This window comes from Prosopis cineraria, unplaced genomic scaffold (assembly GCF_029017545.1).
Source record: "Prosopis cineraria cultivar Desert tree isolate PC_DT_omini unplaced genomic scaffold, ASM2901754v1 PC13, whole genome shotgun sequence".
NCBI classification, from domain to species: domain Eukaryota; kingdom Viridiplantae; phylum Streptophyta; class Magnoliopsida; order Fabales; family Fabaceae; genus Prosopis; species Prosopis cineraria.
Genome location: NW_026555344.1, coordinates 6,147,380 through 6,165,368, shown reverse-complemented (window position 1 = coordinate 6,165,368; position 17,989 = coordinate 6,147,380). Strand labels below are relative to the sequence as shown.

The following is a 17,989-nucleotide window of genomic DNA, read 5'->3' as shown; positions in this document are numbered from 1 at the left end:
GTAATATATGTTTTTTATTTTCGACCCTCTTTATTTTTAAATCCTGACTCTACCCCTGCTTGTAGTACTCTAAAGCCTACGCCTGTCATGCATCTTCTACTAGAAACGCTGCATTTATCTTCGCAAGATCACTATCTGTGATGGCTTCGGGTCACTTTGCTTTTCTCATGTCACCACATGCTTCGTCCATTTAAAGAAGGCAAGATTTTATATTGAGGAGGGTGCACAGCACATGGAGCTGCGAGGGTTTTTTGAGGATTTGAACAAGAGTCTCCATGTTGAATGCATGATCGTGTATTGGATGTAGAAGTGTTCACCTTAAATTTTTTTTTAAAAAAGAGTCAAGAGTGACAAGGACATTTTGAAGAAATAAATCATAAATATTTTATAAGGATTAATCGATAAAATTTGATAAATGGAATTATGACCTTAAATTACATGTTCACGAGGCAAGCTTGCTTGCTTTTCTTGGGGAGGGTATACGGAATTGGCATTACAAAAGTAGATGTGACGAGTAACATTGGTGAGTTTGGATACTTCCCCTCTCCTTTCAAAAATGAAAAGAAGGTCTTTTCATCTTTTTCCCTCCACTTTTTATCATTTAAAAAAATTATTTAATAAAATAATTTAAATGGTGGAGATGAGGGAAGTGGAGGGAAAAAAAATGAGAGACCCCTCTCCCTTAAAAAATGAAGCGACTTTTGCCGAGCAAGGCTACAGGATTGTGCAGATCTAAAGAGCATGTGGAGGACATCGATAGAATCATTGAGAATTTTGAACTTTTTCTTTTCTTTTTTTTCCTGGGTGCTGTGAATAAAACTATAGTGGGGCTGATCTCAAGTGAATCTATGCTCTATAATTATGTCATTATCTACCCATGATGTAAAATGAAAAATATTTTTTTATCTAAAACTTGACCTGTTTTGAAAGCCTATTTAAAAATAAGTATTTTAAATAAACATGCATTGTAGTTTTGAACATCTCAAATATACTTTAGTATTATTATGATATACAATATATAACACGACTTATTGATTATAATATATAATAATTGAAAGGATTTATTAAGTACAATACAATATAACAATAAAGTAATAACATTAAGATTAATATATAAATCTAATATGATTAAAAATATAACTAAAAATAAAAAAGAATAGATTGATTAAAAATTAAATGGTGAAATAAATGTTTTTATGATATATTATTATATATATATATATATATAAATAGGTTGGCTTATTGGACTTGTAGGTTAGGCTTAAAAAAAAAAAAAAGGCTCGATCTATTTAACTAAATAGACTTAATTAAAAATTTAAACTTGATTTGAGCTTATTTTATAAATAAGTTAGGCTAGATCTAAAATAGACTGAATTATAAGTTCATATTAAAGGTTAGACCTATTTTCATCCCTCATCAAGAAATAAAATAAAGAACTTGGAATTGTAATGTGATCGCCCAGCCAGAACCCAATAGAGGAAACTAGAATGCTCCCTTGTACATATATTCAATTGAAGAACAATTATTAACAATTACATAATCAACACACTCGAAAATGAAAAATCAAATGGGCAAATCAAATACAAAACCATCAAAATTGAGCAAGATAGTAATCAAATCCAAAACTATCAAAATTGAGGGGATGCTTTGATAACTTTTGAAGTTATTAAATAATTACCGATAGATATTAGTTTTAATGGAATGGACTATGAGTCCATAACTACACGGTACATATGAATGCAAAAAAAGCTTTTGAAAAGAATTATTTTTAATTGAATTTGACAATATTTGAATTGAACTTGATCAGATAGCTATATATAAAAAATAAGTTATTAAATAATAAAAAAAATGGCAGAACTCTACTTTCATTTTGGTGCAATTTTTTTTACCAAAATTTTTTTAACTCCTTAATTTTAATTGGACAAGACTTATGTATTTAGCCTTATATATTTAATATACTTTTATCTAGTTTAGTCAAAACATGTGAATTTTGATGTGTTAATAATATTAATAGTAAGATTTTTTTATAAAAATAATTTTTAAAAGATACATAAGTTTTAATTTAATCAGGAGCAAGTAATTTAAATATATATATAATATTAAGTATGTAAGTTTTTCATTTTAATTCTCTGGACAATAATGCAACTCTGTCTGAACTAAAATATCGGACCGGCGGGTCCAAGTTTGGTCACGTTGTTGATTGCGTTGGCGCAACAATTGCCCGATCCTGAAGAGTGGAATTGGGCTTGGACTTGTCCCATATAAATCACCCAGGAAGCAATGCACAATTCTGCTTTTCCCTTTCTCCTAGCCAAGCTTCTGCACAAACTCTTCCTCTCTTTTTCTGATCCTTCTCGCGCCAGAGTTCTTTAACCATGATTTCAGGTCAGTGGCCTTCTCGAGCTCCATTTTCAATCCTCTGTTTTAATTTGATTTGCATCATGCGAAGGGGAGAATGACTGCCTGCGATGCGGTTTTCATACTGATTTTTTCCCCTTCCTTCAATGTTTTAAGGTTCACTGTTTTTGTTGGAGTTCGATTTTTTGTTTAATCGGACTCTGATTTGCACTGCGTATTTGAATTCAAGAGATATGTCATTGGAAATTTGTTGGTTGAGCATTCTCCCTGTCTGTTTACTAGGTAGAGAAATTATCGATATCTGATTTAAAATTTTTGGAGGATCGTTCTTGAGCTTGATTTCTGTGAATCTTTCAAATTCTGTTATTGGATAAACTGGGACCGTGAAGTGTCAAATTGGTTTTCGCAGTTTTCAAGTCGCACCGCTTGGTTCATTATGCTTATTGCTTATTGCTCCGTTGTGTCGGAGGCAACATGTGTAATCTGACGTCTGAAGAGAGAAAATATAGCTGCATTTTTTTTTCCTTTGCACAAAAGATGTAGCTGCATTTAAGCTATTTGAAAACGAACTAGTTTTAGGAAAAGCAAGTGAACTATCTGACACTACAACTACAACATAATATATACTTTGTACTGTGAAATCTATAGTAAAAGTCTCACTTGAAATGTATTTGATTAAGAGCGTGTAAATAGAAAAATGTATGCCTTCTAATATATTTGTTGAGTAGGAAAGGTCATATTGTTTTTGAAGATAATACCTACGTACTGGATCAACAATTTTTTGTGGCTTCTACCTGAATTCCTGTTCAAAGCTTCACTCGCCCTCCGCTTCTCCAATTGTTAATCTTCACCTATTTTTTTAGACATGTTATTGTTAACGTTTTGAATTCTTTAGATGTTTTTTTTTTGGCCAACAGAATTCTTTAGATTTTGATAAGTGTGATTGTGAGTGTCTGTGTTTGTATTTATGGGCTGCATGCCTCGATGATAGACACAAAAGTACTTCATGACCTTGGAGGCTCTAACTTTTCCTAAAACTTGAATTGCATTTGTCTCTCATATTATTGGGTGATATCCCAGCCAATTTTCTTATTTGTCTTTTATAGGCTGTAATCTTAATAATTTTACATTCTATTGCTCACTATTGCATTGTGTTTCACTTTGCAGTGAGTGTAAAATGGCAAAAGGAGCTGTTTAAAGCAGTAGAACTTGATACTTCCCAACCCCCTCATGTTTTTAAGTGCCAATTATATGATCTAACTGGAGTCCCTCCTGAAAGGCAAAAAATTATGGTCAAGGGTGGTCTATTGAAGGTAAGTAGATTGTTATGTGCTTGATACTGATAAGTGATCAAATATCCATTTACTTGTTATGTTGTTAATTATTTTTACGTCAGTTTCAGTATGTCTTAACGAGTTAAATATAGCTTATTTTAAGTGCTGCTGAATCATCTTCAACGTTTCCTTTTGGGTATGCAGGATGATGCTGATTGGTCAACATTAGGTGTGAAAGACGTAAGTGTTGCTAGGATGCATTATCTAATACCATTTTTTTTATAATAAAAAAGGTTATAGCATATATTCTTTTACTGAATGATCTACATAATCTAATTCTGCAGGGTCAAAAGCTGATGATGATGGGGACTGCTGATGAAATTGTGAAGATTCCAGAAAAGGGACCTGTTTTTGTTGAAGATCTTCCTGAAGAAGAACAAGTAGTTTCTGTGGTAAGTTTCAAGTTTCAACACGTTTCCTCTGTGCATAAATACACAGTTTTAAACTCTAATTCTTTTACCATGGTTAACTAGCTTCTGGGCAAATATATATTTTTTCATTAGTCCTTTTAATTTTAATTATAAAGTATAAATTTTGTTTTGAAATGACCTTGGCCTCAGGAGCTGTTCTCTTGTAAAACAAATATATGCTTTCTTGCTACATTGGTCTTGGATCTGATAGGAAAAGATTTAACTCTTCTCCTCTTTGTATTCATATTGTTATGCAATGCATAGTTTGACTCTAAATCAATTTTCATGGTTAAATAGCTTCTTGTCAAATGTGAATGTTTTTCTGTCCCTTCCTTCCTGGTATTTTTACATCATTTTGTTGTAAAATGACGTAGGCCTTAGAAGTTGTTCTTTTGCAGAAGAAATCCATGTTTGCTTGTGAATAACATTGGTCTCGAATCTGAGAAAATGATTGAAGGTGGTTCCTTTTTTGTTTACATGCTTGATTATTTTGGATAACAATAAGATGAAGATTGTGCTGAAAAGTAACTATCCGCCCACGCACACTACTCTATCAGTGTTGCTTGGGAGGTGGGGAAGAAAGAATGATGCCTAAGTAATCAGGCTTTGAAGTTATGCTAGACATTCCATGAACAATGCGGTTGAAGTCAAGCCTTGTCTTTATCATAGAAGCTTGTCTTTCCAGTCAACTGTTTCAATTATTGTGTTCAACATAGCTTCTTGCTCTGGTCATCTCAGAGCATTTACCCGATAATTAATTTAGTTAGTCTGGAGATGTTAAAAGTGTTCAATAATTGATATGCTTGTGTTTTGGGTCTAGTTGCTGCCAAGGGATGGGATTTTAGTTTTGTTTATTTTTTCTTATAACATATAACTGCCATCTACTTATAATTCTAATAAGGCTGCATGGAGGCGGATTTCATTGTCCAAAGTACTTTGAGTTTGATTATTTAATTTGAGGCTATCTTATATTTAACTTCTGGTTTACTGAGAATAATACCTTTTTGTTTCTAATATCTAATTCTCTTTGTGCCTTACAGGGACACACTGCTGGTCTATTTAATTTGGGAAACACTTGTTATATGAATTCAACATTGCAATGTCTCCATTCTGTGCCAGAGTTGAAGTCAGCTTTGATCAAGTGAGCTCTTTTGCTATGTTATAGGATAGATAGGTGAAAACAGAATTCTTTATTAGTTTAAGGAATCAGAATCTAATCCCATAAACTAACAAAATGAAGGAGAATCTCCAACATATATTCACTTCATTCCCTTCAAATGCATTAACTAATCTGCAACACTTGGGAATAACTAATCATGACAGAGCCAACATTGAACACCTAAACATGAGAGACCTGGACATCTAGCATCCAGGCATATACAACAAGTGGAAATAAGTTATCTAATACAATAACAACAAGCCTTATCCTACCACGTGGGGTTGGCTACAAGAGTTGCGTAAGTGGAAATAACTGATCTAACAACACTCTAAAATATTGACGATGCAATCAACTCCCTAATTCTCAGTTCTAGACATATTTGACCCCATGAGTTTGTTATTTTTCATCTTAGTTATATTCTTTTTCAACCATAGGTAATAGTAGGTGGATGTAACTTATCACCTTTCTGAGGTTGTCTCTGACACATGATTAGCAATATGTTTTTGTGGAACTAGGTACTCTCATTCTGGCCGGAGCAATGACGTGGATCAGTCTTCTCATATGTTGACCATTGCAACCCGTGACTTATTTAATGAGCTTGATAAAAGTGTGAAGTCTGTGGCGCCAATGCAATTTTGGATGGTTTGTTTTCTTTTGGTTTAGATTTTCTGTTACTGCTGATTGATTTATTTTTTGAATGTCTTGAGAAGATCATATTTTTAAGCTTCGCATGTTCTATATTATGTACATCATTATTACAGTTCTGATTGAAATCAATGCATCAGGAATCCATCTAGTGCGTTCTATTTTATTAATAAGCCTGATTGTTTTATTAAATCAATGCATCAGGAATCCAGCTAGTCCAGTTATTTTATTAATAAGTCTGATTGTTTTATTATTCTGCTATAGAGTACTATATTTTTGTAGGCTTAATAATGTATTCCTCGCTAGATTGATTTATTTTGTGTTTGAAATTGACCTGAAATTGTTAGGCATCTTGAAAAAGAGAAGTTCACAAAATTTTCTTTATTTTTATAATTTTTTTCATCTTTATTCCTTTATAGGGCTATCATATTCTGCCATTGTATGCTTTCTTGATGATGGAGTTTTCTTTCTTATGATTTGTCCTTTTTTAATCATGCTCTGCCTTTACTCATAAAACGTGGATGGTGAAATGATATTGTCATGGCTTGTTATCTTGTTTATTAGGTACTGCGGAAAAAGTATCCTCAATTTGGCCAGCAGCATAATGGGGTGTTCATGCAACAGGTTCATGATTTGCACGTCTCTTTTTGGAATTAATTGGACTGCTTGAATGAGCTTGCATATGTATTTAATTCTTTTCATATCTATCAGGATGCTGAAGAGTGTTGGACACAACTTTTGTACACACTTTCTCAGTCTCTCAGATCCCCTGGATCTAGGTGATTTTCTTGCCATTGCTAAGTGTTTAAACATAATTGCTTGAGTATCTCAAAACCATGCTTTTCATAGAAAAGATGGCATGCAAGAATTTTGTTCAACTCCATTGTACATGCTTCTCTCTTCCATCACTTATCTGATTCATAGTTACCTTAACATGCATTTTCGTTGAGGTTTACATGGTTTTGCAAGTTCTTAAGGATTAATCTGTCTTATTTATTTTTCAGTCACCTCCTTTTTTTTTATGGATATTTACCTTACTGAGTAATTCAATATGATTCTTTCTTTTAGTGAAAATCCTGATGATGTGAAGGCTCTTTTTGGCATAGACCTTATTAGCAGGTAAATTATATGGGATTGTGTTAATTTTTGCTACTTCTAGTCATAATATGCAATAAGTTGCTTATCTTTTGTAAGTATTCTGCATTGCATTTATTCCTCAGTCACCAATTTATTGCATTCTTCTTGGTCATTCTTTGCTGCTTAACTACTAAGCTGACTTCCTGTTGTGATAAAAGGAGAGAAAGAGAGATGGGCGGAAGACGAGAGGGAGAGAGAGGACATAGAACTGAGGTTTATAACTGTATAGTACTTTCTATATTGAGAATGAACAATAGCGTACATCTCTAAGCCAAATCCTTTATTTATATACACTAGCATGCCTTAACGGACATAATACTCAACCCCTCACTCTATTATTTATTATTTACATATCACTTTCCTTGAATGGTTTAAGAATAAAATGGATATCAAGTTTGACTTGAACTATGTTTTACTTGTTATCATATGCTTCATGCGTCTGTTAATTTCCATAACCTTCTATGATTCCCTAGTGGCTGGCTTTTGGTCTTTGTCTCATCAATCTGGGCCTTTTTTTCCTTGGTCATGTACATTTATCATCCTCAAGCATGTTTCACATGGAAAATATGTTTGAATTTGACTTGTAGAACTGCTATACCAAGAAAAGGTAGATTATTTTATTCTAACACACTATGTACTCAATTTATTCTCCAAAATGATGACTTCATATACAATAATGATTTTTTTCATTAACTTAAACTAGGTTGTCCAGGAGACTGGGCTGGTATCATATTCTAGCAGTTTAGGACATGAAATATTTGTTTGTTTAGGGTACAGATGCGTTCTCTACACATTCGTCTCTATCTGGACACATGCTCTTCTGTGGCATTGTAATCAATGTTAGCTGGTTCAATAAATCACATTTTAAGCGACACAATCTGCTTTTATAAATGATCAAGTATATTAAAATGCTTTACTATTGTCCTGAAAATTTACCTATTTATTATACTCATTTTTGTTAGTGATGAATTGAATTGCTAGGATACATTGCCAAGAGAGTAATGAAGAAAGCTCGGAAGCAGAATCTGTTTACTCACTTAAATGCCACATATCACAGGAGGTGAACCATTTGCACGAAGGACTGAAGCATGTAAGTGCTATTGATATAATGCAGTTCCGAAGACTTGACCCCTTCTGCAATAATGTGATTCAAGGATATTATTTTTCTTGTGACTCTATCCCTGTTCTTATGCTTTGTTGTGGTTGACTAACTTCCTCATCCTGAATACCTTGTAATTTGATCTCCTCTCTGCCCTCCTTCCTTCTACGTCTTCCACTTCCTCTTCCTCTCTCTACTTCTAGCTTTTACCAATAGTTTAATTCAAGTTGGATGGGTGAAAAATAAAAGTTTTACTGAGGCAAAGATAAATAAGTAGCTACTGCAGTACTGGAAGGGCCATAAAATAGTGATTCCGCCCCCCCCTGAAATTCTTGTTCTGTCCATTATTGCTTACCTCCCATACTTATTTTTCACCTACAGTTGATTGTTTCCTGCTGCTGAATGTCATTGGCCATGGTGAATGGTGATTATAAGATATCTGAAACTTTAATTTCATCCCAAGCATAGATGCCTGTGACCATTTATTCGATGAAATCTTCTTGTTTTTAATAAATTTAACATGGCACAACATGATTAATGTCTAGCATTTTCTTGAGTCTTATGGATCCTTAAAAAATAATGTGTAGTTTTTTAAATCTTTTTCCTTATTGACTTGCTCTTGTTCTTAAGTACTGAATAAATCCAGAGAGTTTAATTTATTTAAATCATTCAGGGCTTAAAATCAGAGTTGGAGAAGGCTTCTGCTGCTTTGGGGCGCAGTGCAATCTACTTGAAGGAATCTCGGATTAACGCACTGCCAAAGTAGATATTTTCTTTCTCATTTCAGGGTTTTTTTTTTTGTTTATTGTTTCTGTTCAAATCCTTTGGCGACACCATGTGATATCATGCCTCGTGTTTTTTGAATAAGAAAATTGCACAATTTTCTAGCAACTTTTAAGAAATAGCATTTGCTAAGTTGCTGCTTTGCAATCATATACTCCCTCCAGTCCTAAGTGTAGCAGCTAGCTGAGGAGTTTGTTTGGCTCTGAATGTAAGACCTCAATCTCCTTTATCTCTGACATTTTTCAGTTTTTCCTTAAACCGTCCCTATTGATTGCATACGTTAATGTGTGCAATAATAGTAGTTTCCAATGTAAATGATAAAAAAGGAGGGGTATATTAAGGAAACCAACACATTTTTTTGCAAATGATTAGCTTAACTTTTTTTTTTTTTCAAAAGACAATTTATATGAATTAGTTATCTAGCTCTTACATTTAGGACTGAAGGGAGTGTATAAATAAGCAATGATTGATTACATGAAATAAGGATAGGCTTTACTTTCTTTGCCTCTGTGTGTGTGTGTGTGTGTCTGCTTATTTCATGCTCAGTGTGGTTTTAACATTGCATTTTCAAGGTACTTGACGGTTCAGTTTGTCCGGTTTTTCTGGAAGAGGGAATCTAACCAGAAGGCTAAGATTTTGCGGGTACTGCTTCCTTCTGGAGGGAAAAGGGGGTGGGGGGAATTGAAAGAAGAAATGGGTTTACTGGGAAGTTTTTATTTGCCTTCTTAGACTTCATCTATACGTATTCATAATTGGGTTTGCTCATTGCAGAAAGTGGATTATCCTCTTGAGTTGGATGTTTATGATCTTTGTTCGGAAGATCTTCGCAAGAAGTTGGAAACTCCTCGACGGGTATCCTCTTTGTTTGCATTTTAAATCTCATGGTTATCTCTTTGATTAATGGGTGATTTGAATAGTGATGTGTATGGTGGCTAATTTCTTTTCGGCATTGTAACAACAGATTCTAAGAAATGAGGAAGGCAAAAGGCTTGGCCTAAAAGTCAATGAGAAAACCTCAGTTCAAAAAGAAAACGATGTAAAAATGTCCGACACTGAGGTGATGAGACCAACTAACTCTAAAGTGTGCATATGCATGAGTATAGCTGCTTACGGTTTCTCTTTTATTGTTTCAGGGATCATCAAATGCAGGAGGGGAACCATCTGTTGCTCCAATGGAGGAAGGTGAAAACTTGTGAAATCCTTCCTACTGAATTTGTTTTCTGTTGCCAACCTTTTTTCTACTGTTTACCTATGCTTCTGTTAACAGGTGAAAAGGAAACACAGATGACTGGAATTTATGATTTGGTTGCTGTATTGACCCACAAGGGTCGGAGTGCTGATTCAGGACATTATGTGGCATGGGTCAAGCAAGAAAGTGGTCGGTTCTCTGAAGCATATATGCATCTGGTCTTCCCGAAGTTCTGGAATTGAATATATTTTTTTTTTTTTCGATTGGCAGGAAAATGGATTGAGTATGATGATGATAACCCCAGACCACGAGTGGAAGAAGACATCACTAAATTATCTGGGGGAGGTAAGGATATGCCATATCAGTTTTAAAATATGGATAATACAAACATTTTTGACTAAATCTAGAATGGATTCAATTTCATGAACCTTCTGGAAAACTGTCAAAGCTGTGTTAGATTATTCCATATATGCTCTCCTGGTTCTCAAAAGGACTGCTCAATTCATTTTTGAATAAAATATTCTGACCACCATTCTATTTTGCCTTAATTATAGACCTCTCTTCTATTTTGAAAGTATAAAGTTTAGTCCAATCCAATAATTCTGTTAGGAATATTCTAAAAAGATTCTAATAACTTATTTTTAAATTAATATTTATGTTAGAACAAATTTATTTGCTAATTTACCCTTCACTTTGATAAACCCTAAGTTATATTATTTAGACAATTACATAATTTCATTGTAAAAAACATGTCTAGAAATTTTAAATTTAAATTATTTATATAATTGCTTGAACTTTATCATTTTTTGTTATGTGGTGAACAAAAATACGTTTGAAATATATTTTTAGCTATTTTAAAAAACATAAACGAATAAGTTTAAATAAATTTCATAAAATTTAAAACTTTATAATATGATAAAAATTAATAAATTTTATAATATAATAAAGACTTGAAAATGAACTTATCATATTTTTTTAATTGTATGCAAAAAATATATTTTTTTTTGTGTGTGGCAAATATAGATTTTTAAATAACTCTTTTGTTAAAGAGAGGCATTTTAGTCAAATTAAAAGTTTAAATGTCAAAGTTAACGGTCAACTAGTAGTTAAATGGAAGGAAATGGAATATCAAATATACGAGAGGTTTATGTAAAATATATTTTAATTTTAAGAGAGGTTTATATTAGTTTTCAAAATAGAGGGGAGGTCTGTGTAATTAAAGTGTAATAGAAGGTTGTTAGTGTATTTTACTCCACTTTCTTTTCAGTTGGTTTCCTGAGTTTCTTTACTCATTCTTTTAAGAAGTTTGAAAGTGATCCCCTATAGATTTAAAAAATAATAATTTGGTCTGCAATATTAAATCTTGCTGTATCTTGTTGAATTTTGTTTGCATGGCCAAAAGTTTATTAAGTTGACGTTTAGTCAATGAAAGGGATAATGCCAGATGATTGCGTGAAATTTGCTAACCGGATGGCATGCGATGCCAATTTGGCCTAGTGACTGCGGCATAAATGGTGTACAAACTATAGTGTTAAGATAACTTATGATTGGTCACGTCATTAAAATTTAATGGCATTCTGATGTAGTTGATGAACGAGATTAAATTAATAGTTTCTTAAATTATAGGGACTAAAGTGAAAATTGAGTGAAACTAAAAATCAACAAAGTAACATCGTTTCTGTTATAATGCGATATAGAGGATAAATGTGATTGAGGATTACCTTACCATGTATCTTCAGGTGATTGGCATATGGCGTATATAATCATGTACAAGGCTCGTGTTGTGCCTATGTAATGGTTATGAAGAGCTCTTCGGGGAGTTGATTGTGAAAGGAATGGTATACAAGATCATTGTGTTGTACTCTTCATAGTTGCGTCGGATACTTGTTAGGTGTTTGTCACTTAGAATTACTCTTATTCAATTAACTTGGTATTTTTTTTTAGGAACAATTGTATAAAGACTTGAATTGATTTGCTATCCCAACCCCCACCCGCTCTTTTCTCTTCACGGCATGCCCCAGGAAATATATGCATATCTGGTCCTTTGGGAAGTACTATCCATATTATTGTTAAATTTTGCTCCTGCTGTTCAACGTTTCGATAATTTGAATTTAAGTTAGGTTCTGCAGATTTTTGTTTTATTTTCTTCTTTTTTAAAGGAAAAGAGTTTATAGAGGCAAATTTTTTGAATTTGGAGCACTTGTTAATATACACATGTCAGGATAAAGTTATAGAAATGAGAGAGAGATAGCATGGGTTTGCATAGCCATACCTTTGTGCAACCTTGTCCCTTGTATTTAGATTACATTTTTAAATTATTTATATTTTTGGAAATCAAAGCATTTTTCAAGTGAGATAATTATACAATCAATGGAAGTGTATGAGATATATTTAACATTTGTGTCCCTAAATATTTTCTCTTTTTATTAATTATTTTATTTTTATTAATTTTTCTCCAACTGAAGAAATGTTTCACGAGTTTGTAGCTTGGATGATTCAGACGTGTTATCAGAATCATCAGTGGTGGCATCCTCACATTATTATTTTCTTTATTAAAGAAAGTGAAAATTCAAACTTAAAAAGGAAATAATATTTTCCTGTGATTAGTCTAGTCATGAAAATGAGCGAGATTCCACTGCGTGATGTTAGACATCAAAAGTTGTGGTCGATTTCTCTTGTCTAGTCAAGTCTGCATGGTCTGAATTCCCATTTGCTACATCCAAAAGCCTCTGCCCAAAATGATTCACCACTACTGTCATATTCATGCCTGAAACCGGTCTTCAACGTCCTCTCTGCTCATTGCAATGATTCATCTGACTATTTTTTTCCCTCCCAGCAGGGGAAAAAAAAGATTAAGATTTATTGACAACCTAATATAAAAAAATGATAATTATTTTAATTGCCATTTTATTATGCTAAATTATTAATGAATCTCGTGATATATTAATGTACCGTAGAGACCACCCTTGAATTTAATTTTCCCATGATGAAACCATGCATTGCAAAAATTCAGAAATACATACTTGATTGCATAGCCACAAAAAGAAATGTTCACGGAGACAGTCATATCTTGAGGTACCAAACTTATCTTCGAGACCGACGTTGCATTAATTGGTGGAGGAAAGCAAAGTCAGGTTATTTGATTAGCAAGCCTAGTCAAGTCAGGCCCCACATGCTTGTCATCTTTCAAGTGCAACTCAGAATTCTGACATTTTTAGATGTGGATTTTTGTGATCACAAAAACTTAATTTGGAGGATTATCTTCTTTATTCTACTTTGATTTCATTTTGATATTTGTTGCCTGTTTTGTTTGGAACATGTGGGGAATGGATTCCTAAACTTCTTAGGCTTATAGAGTAGATTCAGAATTTGATATTGGGAGAGGAAATTAAAAATAGAGTTTATAAAAAATAGGACAAATGAACACATTATCTCATAATATTTTAAACTTATTTATTATATATTTTTTTTAATTTTTAAAAACATTACAATCTAACCTTTATTTTTAATAAAAATTAATTTTGACCATTAGTTAAATAAAAAATGATGGAAGAAAACCTTACAAATTATAAAAAAAAGATCAAAATTTTTTTGGATCATTTATTGTAATTATTTGGTTATTTTCTGTAATTCTGAGGCTCTTTGTGTAATTTTTTGAACAACTAATGATCAAAGTTAATTTTTTTTACAAGCGATCAAAGTTAATTTTTATTAATAATAGGAGTTAGATTATATTGTTTTTAAAAGTTGAAAAAATAATTTATATAATAAATTAGTTTAGGTTTATAGTACTACTTGATCTAAAATTCAAAATTAGTTTACTCATTTATCTTAAAAAAATAGGATTAAAAATTTGATTCCTGACATCAAAAGCTTAGTGTATAAAGAAATTCTGAAATTATTTTTATATAGGTTTATAAGTGATTCGAAGGCCATTTGTAAACACTAGAAATATTAAAAGAGCTTTATAAATGAATCATGTAAGCAAAACATACATGTTACTAAAGTAATTAGTGGGTTAATAAATCTAAACTACCTCTTAAATTGTTTGGCACTAATTAATACTATCTCCGTTCTAAATTATAAGATATTTTTAAAGAAGATTTATCGTTCCAAAATATATGACATTTTGAGAAAAATAAAATTTTATTAAATAAGCTTATTTGAATATTATTCCTTCTCTTTATGTAATTTAATACTAATTATATGTGGATTTAAGGTTATTAAATAAAGGACATTTTTTAAAATTTATATTTTTATTTTTAAAAAATAAAGTTATTAAATATATTTAATGAAAATTATTAATATATAAAATTTTATTTAAAAGTATTTTATAATTTAAAATGAAGAAAGTAAGTAATATTTGTAATTAAATTAATTTTATAATTAATCAGTTAAATTATTTGTCTTGCTTGTTTACAGAAAAATTAACTGCTTGATGTATATTTTATTATTGTGAAAATATGGAGGCTTGTTTTATTGTTTGTTGGCAAAAATTGATGTACATGATTGATGTCATCATTAGATTTTCATATCCAGAAAGAAGACAATTCTCATTTAATTTGAAAGGTCAAGCCATAATTAATCAACTGACTACCTTGAATGATTGAACTGATTTAGAGTGATAAGCTCAAGTGCAGTACATACACAGTACAATAAAGATGCAGTTCCCTACCGCCAAGTTTAATAAATTCTAAAGAAAAAAGCCAATCTTATCACCAAAAATTTAACCCATATTTTCCGGCTCATTTTATAAAATAATTTTTTAAGTGATTTGATGTTCCATACAATAAGATCTTTTTAAAAAAAATTCATTAATAAAATTTATTGTAAAATTATCTTTTATTTTTTCATTTCTTAAATATCATTTTCATTTTTATTAAATAAAGGATATTTTTAAAGATTTAAATTTTTTTAAAAAAATTAAGATTTTAAACTGTATTTACTTGATTTTACTGATATTTTATAATTTTATAAAGAATATTGTAAAATAAGATGAAGGGTATCAAAATCCATACCAGAGATAACTTGTCATTCATGAATTAGTATGGAATGCCATCCTCCAATAAATTCTTGAATTACTTGTATGAACTACACAGATGAAATTAGGGTCCAGAGCCCTGCTGACACTTTTTTTTTTGGGTCGAGAATGACAAGTAGTTTCTGCATATATCAATTAATTTAAATTAAATTTTAAATATTAAACTCTAAAAATTTATAAGTTTGTCTCTTAATTTTATTATATTATTGTAATGAATTTTTATTTTTTTTAAATTTTAATATGATTAAAAAATAAATAAATTTATTTTTCTGTTAAAATGTGAACATAAGTTGCAAATTCATCACAATAAAATTATAAAATTAAGAGTTAAATTTTTAAATTTTAAAGCTTGACACTTAATATATAATTTAAATTTATTAATTTTCTTAAGATCTCTTTATCATTCTTCCTTTTTTCTTAGCAATCATCCAAGAATCTTGAAGTTTATGCGTTCGGTATAATAAAAGTTGAAATATGAAAAAAAAAAATTGGCCCAAAATAAAAAGTAACTTGAACTAAAATATTACTCTTACATCGTAATTTAAAAATTACAGTAAATTAGAAAAAATAGAAAAAATTTTAAAAATAAAAATAAAATTTTTTCAATTTTTTAAGCAAATTAAAAAATTATTTGAGCAAATATTTTGAATTTCAATATTTTTAAAACTTTTTTCTTTTTATTTAAAAAATTGAAATCTTTTTTATCTGTTTTTATTTTTTTAATTTTTAACATACTGGTTAATATGGGATAAAATATAATTATGTTTAATTTAGCATATTAGGATTATATAATAAAGATATTTAAATAAGAATATTGATTCATTAGATTAGCTTTGATTATTTATTTTATTTTTATCTTAAATATTAGTATCTTTAATATTTTATTTTGATTTAGGATTTGGGTTTGAATTTAAATTATCAATATTTTATTATTTTTAGATCTCTACAAATAAAGTTAGAATTTTCATTTATATTTAATTTTTAAGTATTATTAAATAAGAGTTTTTGAGAATTTTCCTCTTCCTTTTCTATCACTGCCCCTCTCCTCTTCTTATTTTACATTACATGCACTATATTTGATTATTATAAACTATCTTTAATTATAACAAATCATTATTATATGTCACTACTATTAACCACCTACAATCACTACTAAATTAGTCCTTAAAATTTCTATAATTATATGGAAAGATAAAAAAAAGGGAAAATTGCTATAAAATACTCCACCAAATTTGTGTTTTCTCACAAGTACTTGGGATATTAGGCCTTTTGCTAACATTAATTCAGATTTTCAAATGATCAAATTGCCCTTGTAATTAAAAAAATAAAAATTGACAAAGTTTTTTACTGTCAATAATTTCATGTCAATACTTAATACAAGATCCTTTAGTATCAATATGTCAAACAAGGTTCTTTAGTGACAATTTATTGAGTCTTGAAACACATATAAAGCATATGTTGTGTTTATTTTATATATTCAAACATCCTTTATTAAAATTTGTCATGAACACATTTGAATACATATGCGATATTTGTGATTGCTTCTCAACATATGCACTTTTTTTTTCATATATTTAAATATTACTTATGCATATTCAAATATTTCTTGTTAAAATTCCTTTAGATGCATATGCGATATTTCTTTCACGATATGCGACTGCTCTTTAAAGAAATACAAATTTCTTCTATATATTCAAATATCACAAACGCATATTCAAATAAATAGAAGAAAAGTTATATTTTTTAAAGGATGGTTGCATATCGTAAAAAAAGAGTCACATATGATTGAAGATATGCATATATCCCTAAAACATGATGTCAAGTGCAAAATTTTCAAGATATCCAAAATAGCAATTCAAATAAATGAAAGAAAAATTATATTTCCTTTGATGGTGGTTGCAGATCATGAAAGAAAAATAGCATATAGTTAAAAAAAATGGTCATTCGAATAAATGGAAGCTAAATTACATTTTTAGGATATTTAAAATGCATGTTCAAATATGATTTAAAACTTAAAGTTTGAATATTGCACCAATATTATGTTTTAAGAATATTACAAATGTATATTCTAAAAATTATTTCTTTTTTTCACGAAAACACCCAAGTATATTCTGAAAAACATAAATGATTACTTTAAAAATTTACTTACTTTTCATAAAAACAACTATGAATGTTTTGAAAAAGTAGATGAATATTATAACAATTTGTTCATTTTTCATAAAAACATTAAAGGATATTTTCAGTGGTCACTATTATTATATGTAAAGTTTAATCACACCAACTAAAAGCATAAAGAACAACAATTGAACACGAACAAATCCATTTATCATTAAATAATAATATGTTTTTACATCTATTGGCAACATAAACTATATTACATTATACATGAGAATATTGACTTGTATAATAGTATGAATATTTATAAAATGATACATATATTGGCACAAGAATTCTAATTTATTTTTCCTTCTTGACTACTTTGCCAACTAAAATACATTATGGCACCTCCTCTCAATTTTTATTCTTCCCATGTTATGTAGTTGAATGGTTGCCCTTTCGGGTGGATTTGCTTGCTACTAAAAATAACATAACTTATTTGAGATAATCCAAAGTATTTTATCAACTGCACTATTAAAGCCAATCCAAATCCACAAAAGAAGAAAATTAGCAAGACACTAAGATCTTGTTTGGTATGCAAGCTTTAATTTAGAGAGATTAGGATCGACAGTAGGAACGGGAGTGAGAATGAAGCTTTAAAATTATATTTGATATAAAGTAATATTTATAGGGAATACTTATTTTTATTTTATAATTAAACAAAATTTATGAAAATA

The 17,989-nt window shown here is 30.2% G+C and overlaps 1 protein-coding gene across 1 annotated transcript; it reads left to right on the top strand.

The window, feature by feature from the left end:
* Window positions 1–2,224: 2,224 nt before the first annotated feature.
* On the top strand, window positions 2,225–12,188 carry LOC129291482 (ubiquitin carboxyl-terminal hydrolase 7). Its single transcript, XM_054928852.1, has 18 exons — window positions 2,225–2,385; window positions 3,526–3,671; window positions 3,837–3,872; window positions 3,977–4,084; window positions 5,143–5,243; window positions 5,777–5,903; window positions 6,471–6,530; window positions 6,618–6,685; window positions 6,975–7,025; window positions 8,025–8,133; window positions 8,816–8,904; window positions 9,498–9,567; window positions 9,697–9,777; window positions 9,887–9,982; window positions 10,059–10,107; window positions 10,193–10,303; window positions 10,385–10,459; window positions 11,854–12,188. The coding sequence occupies exons 1-18, from the start codon at window positions 2,376–2,378 to the stop codon at window positions 11,907–11,909; spliced, it is 1,443 nt and encodes a 480-aa protein (XP_054784827.1). The 5' UTR covers window positions 2,225–2,375; the 3' UTR covers window positions 11,910–12,188.
* The last annotated feature ends 5,801 nt before the right edge of the window (window positions 12,189–17,989 follow it).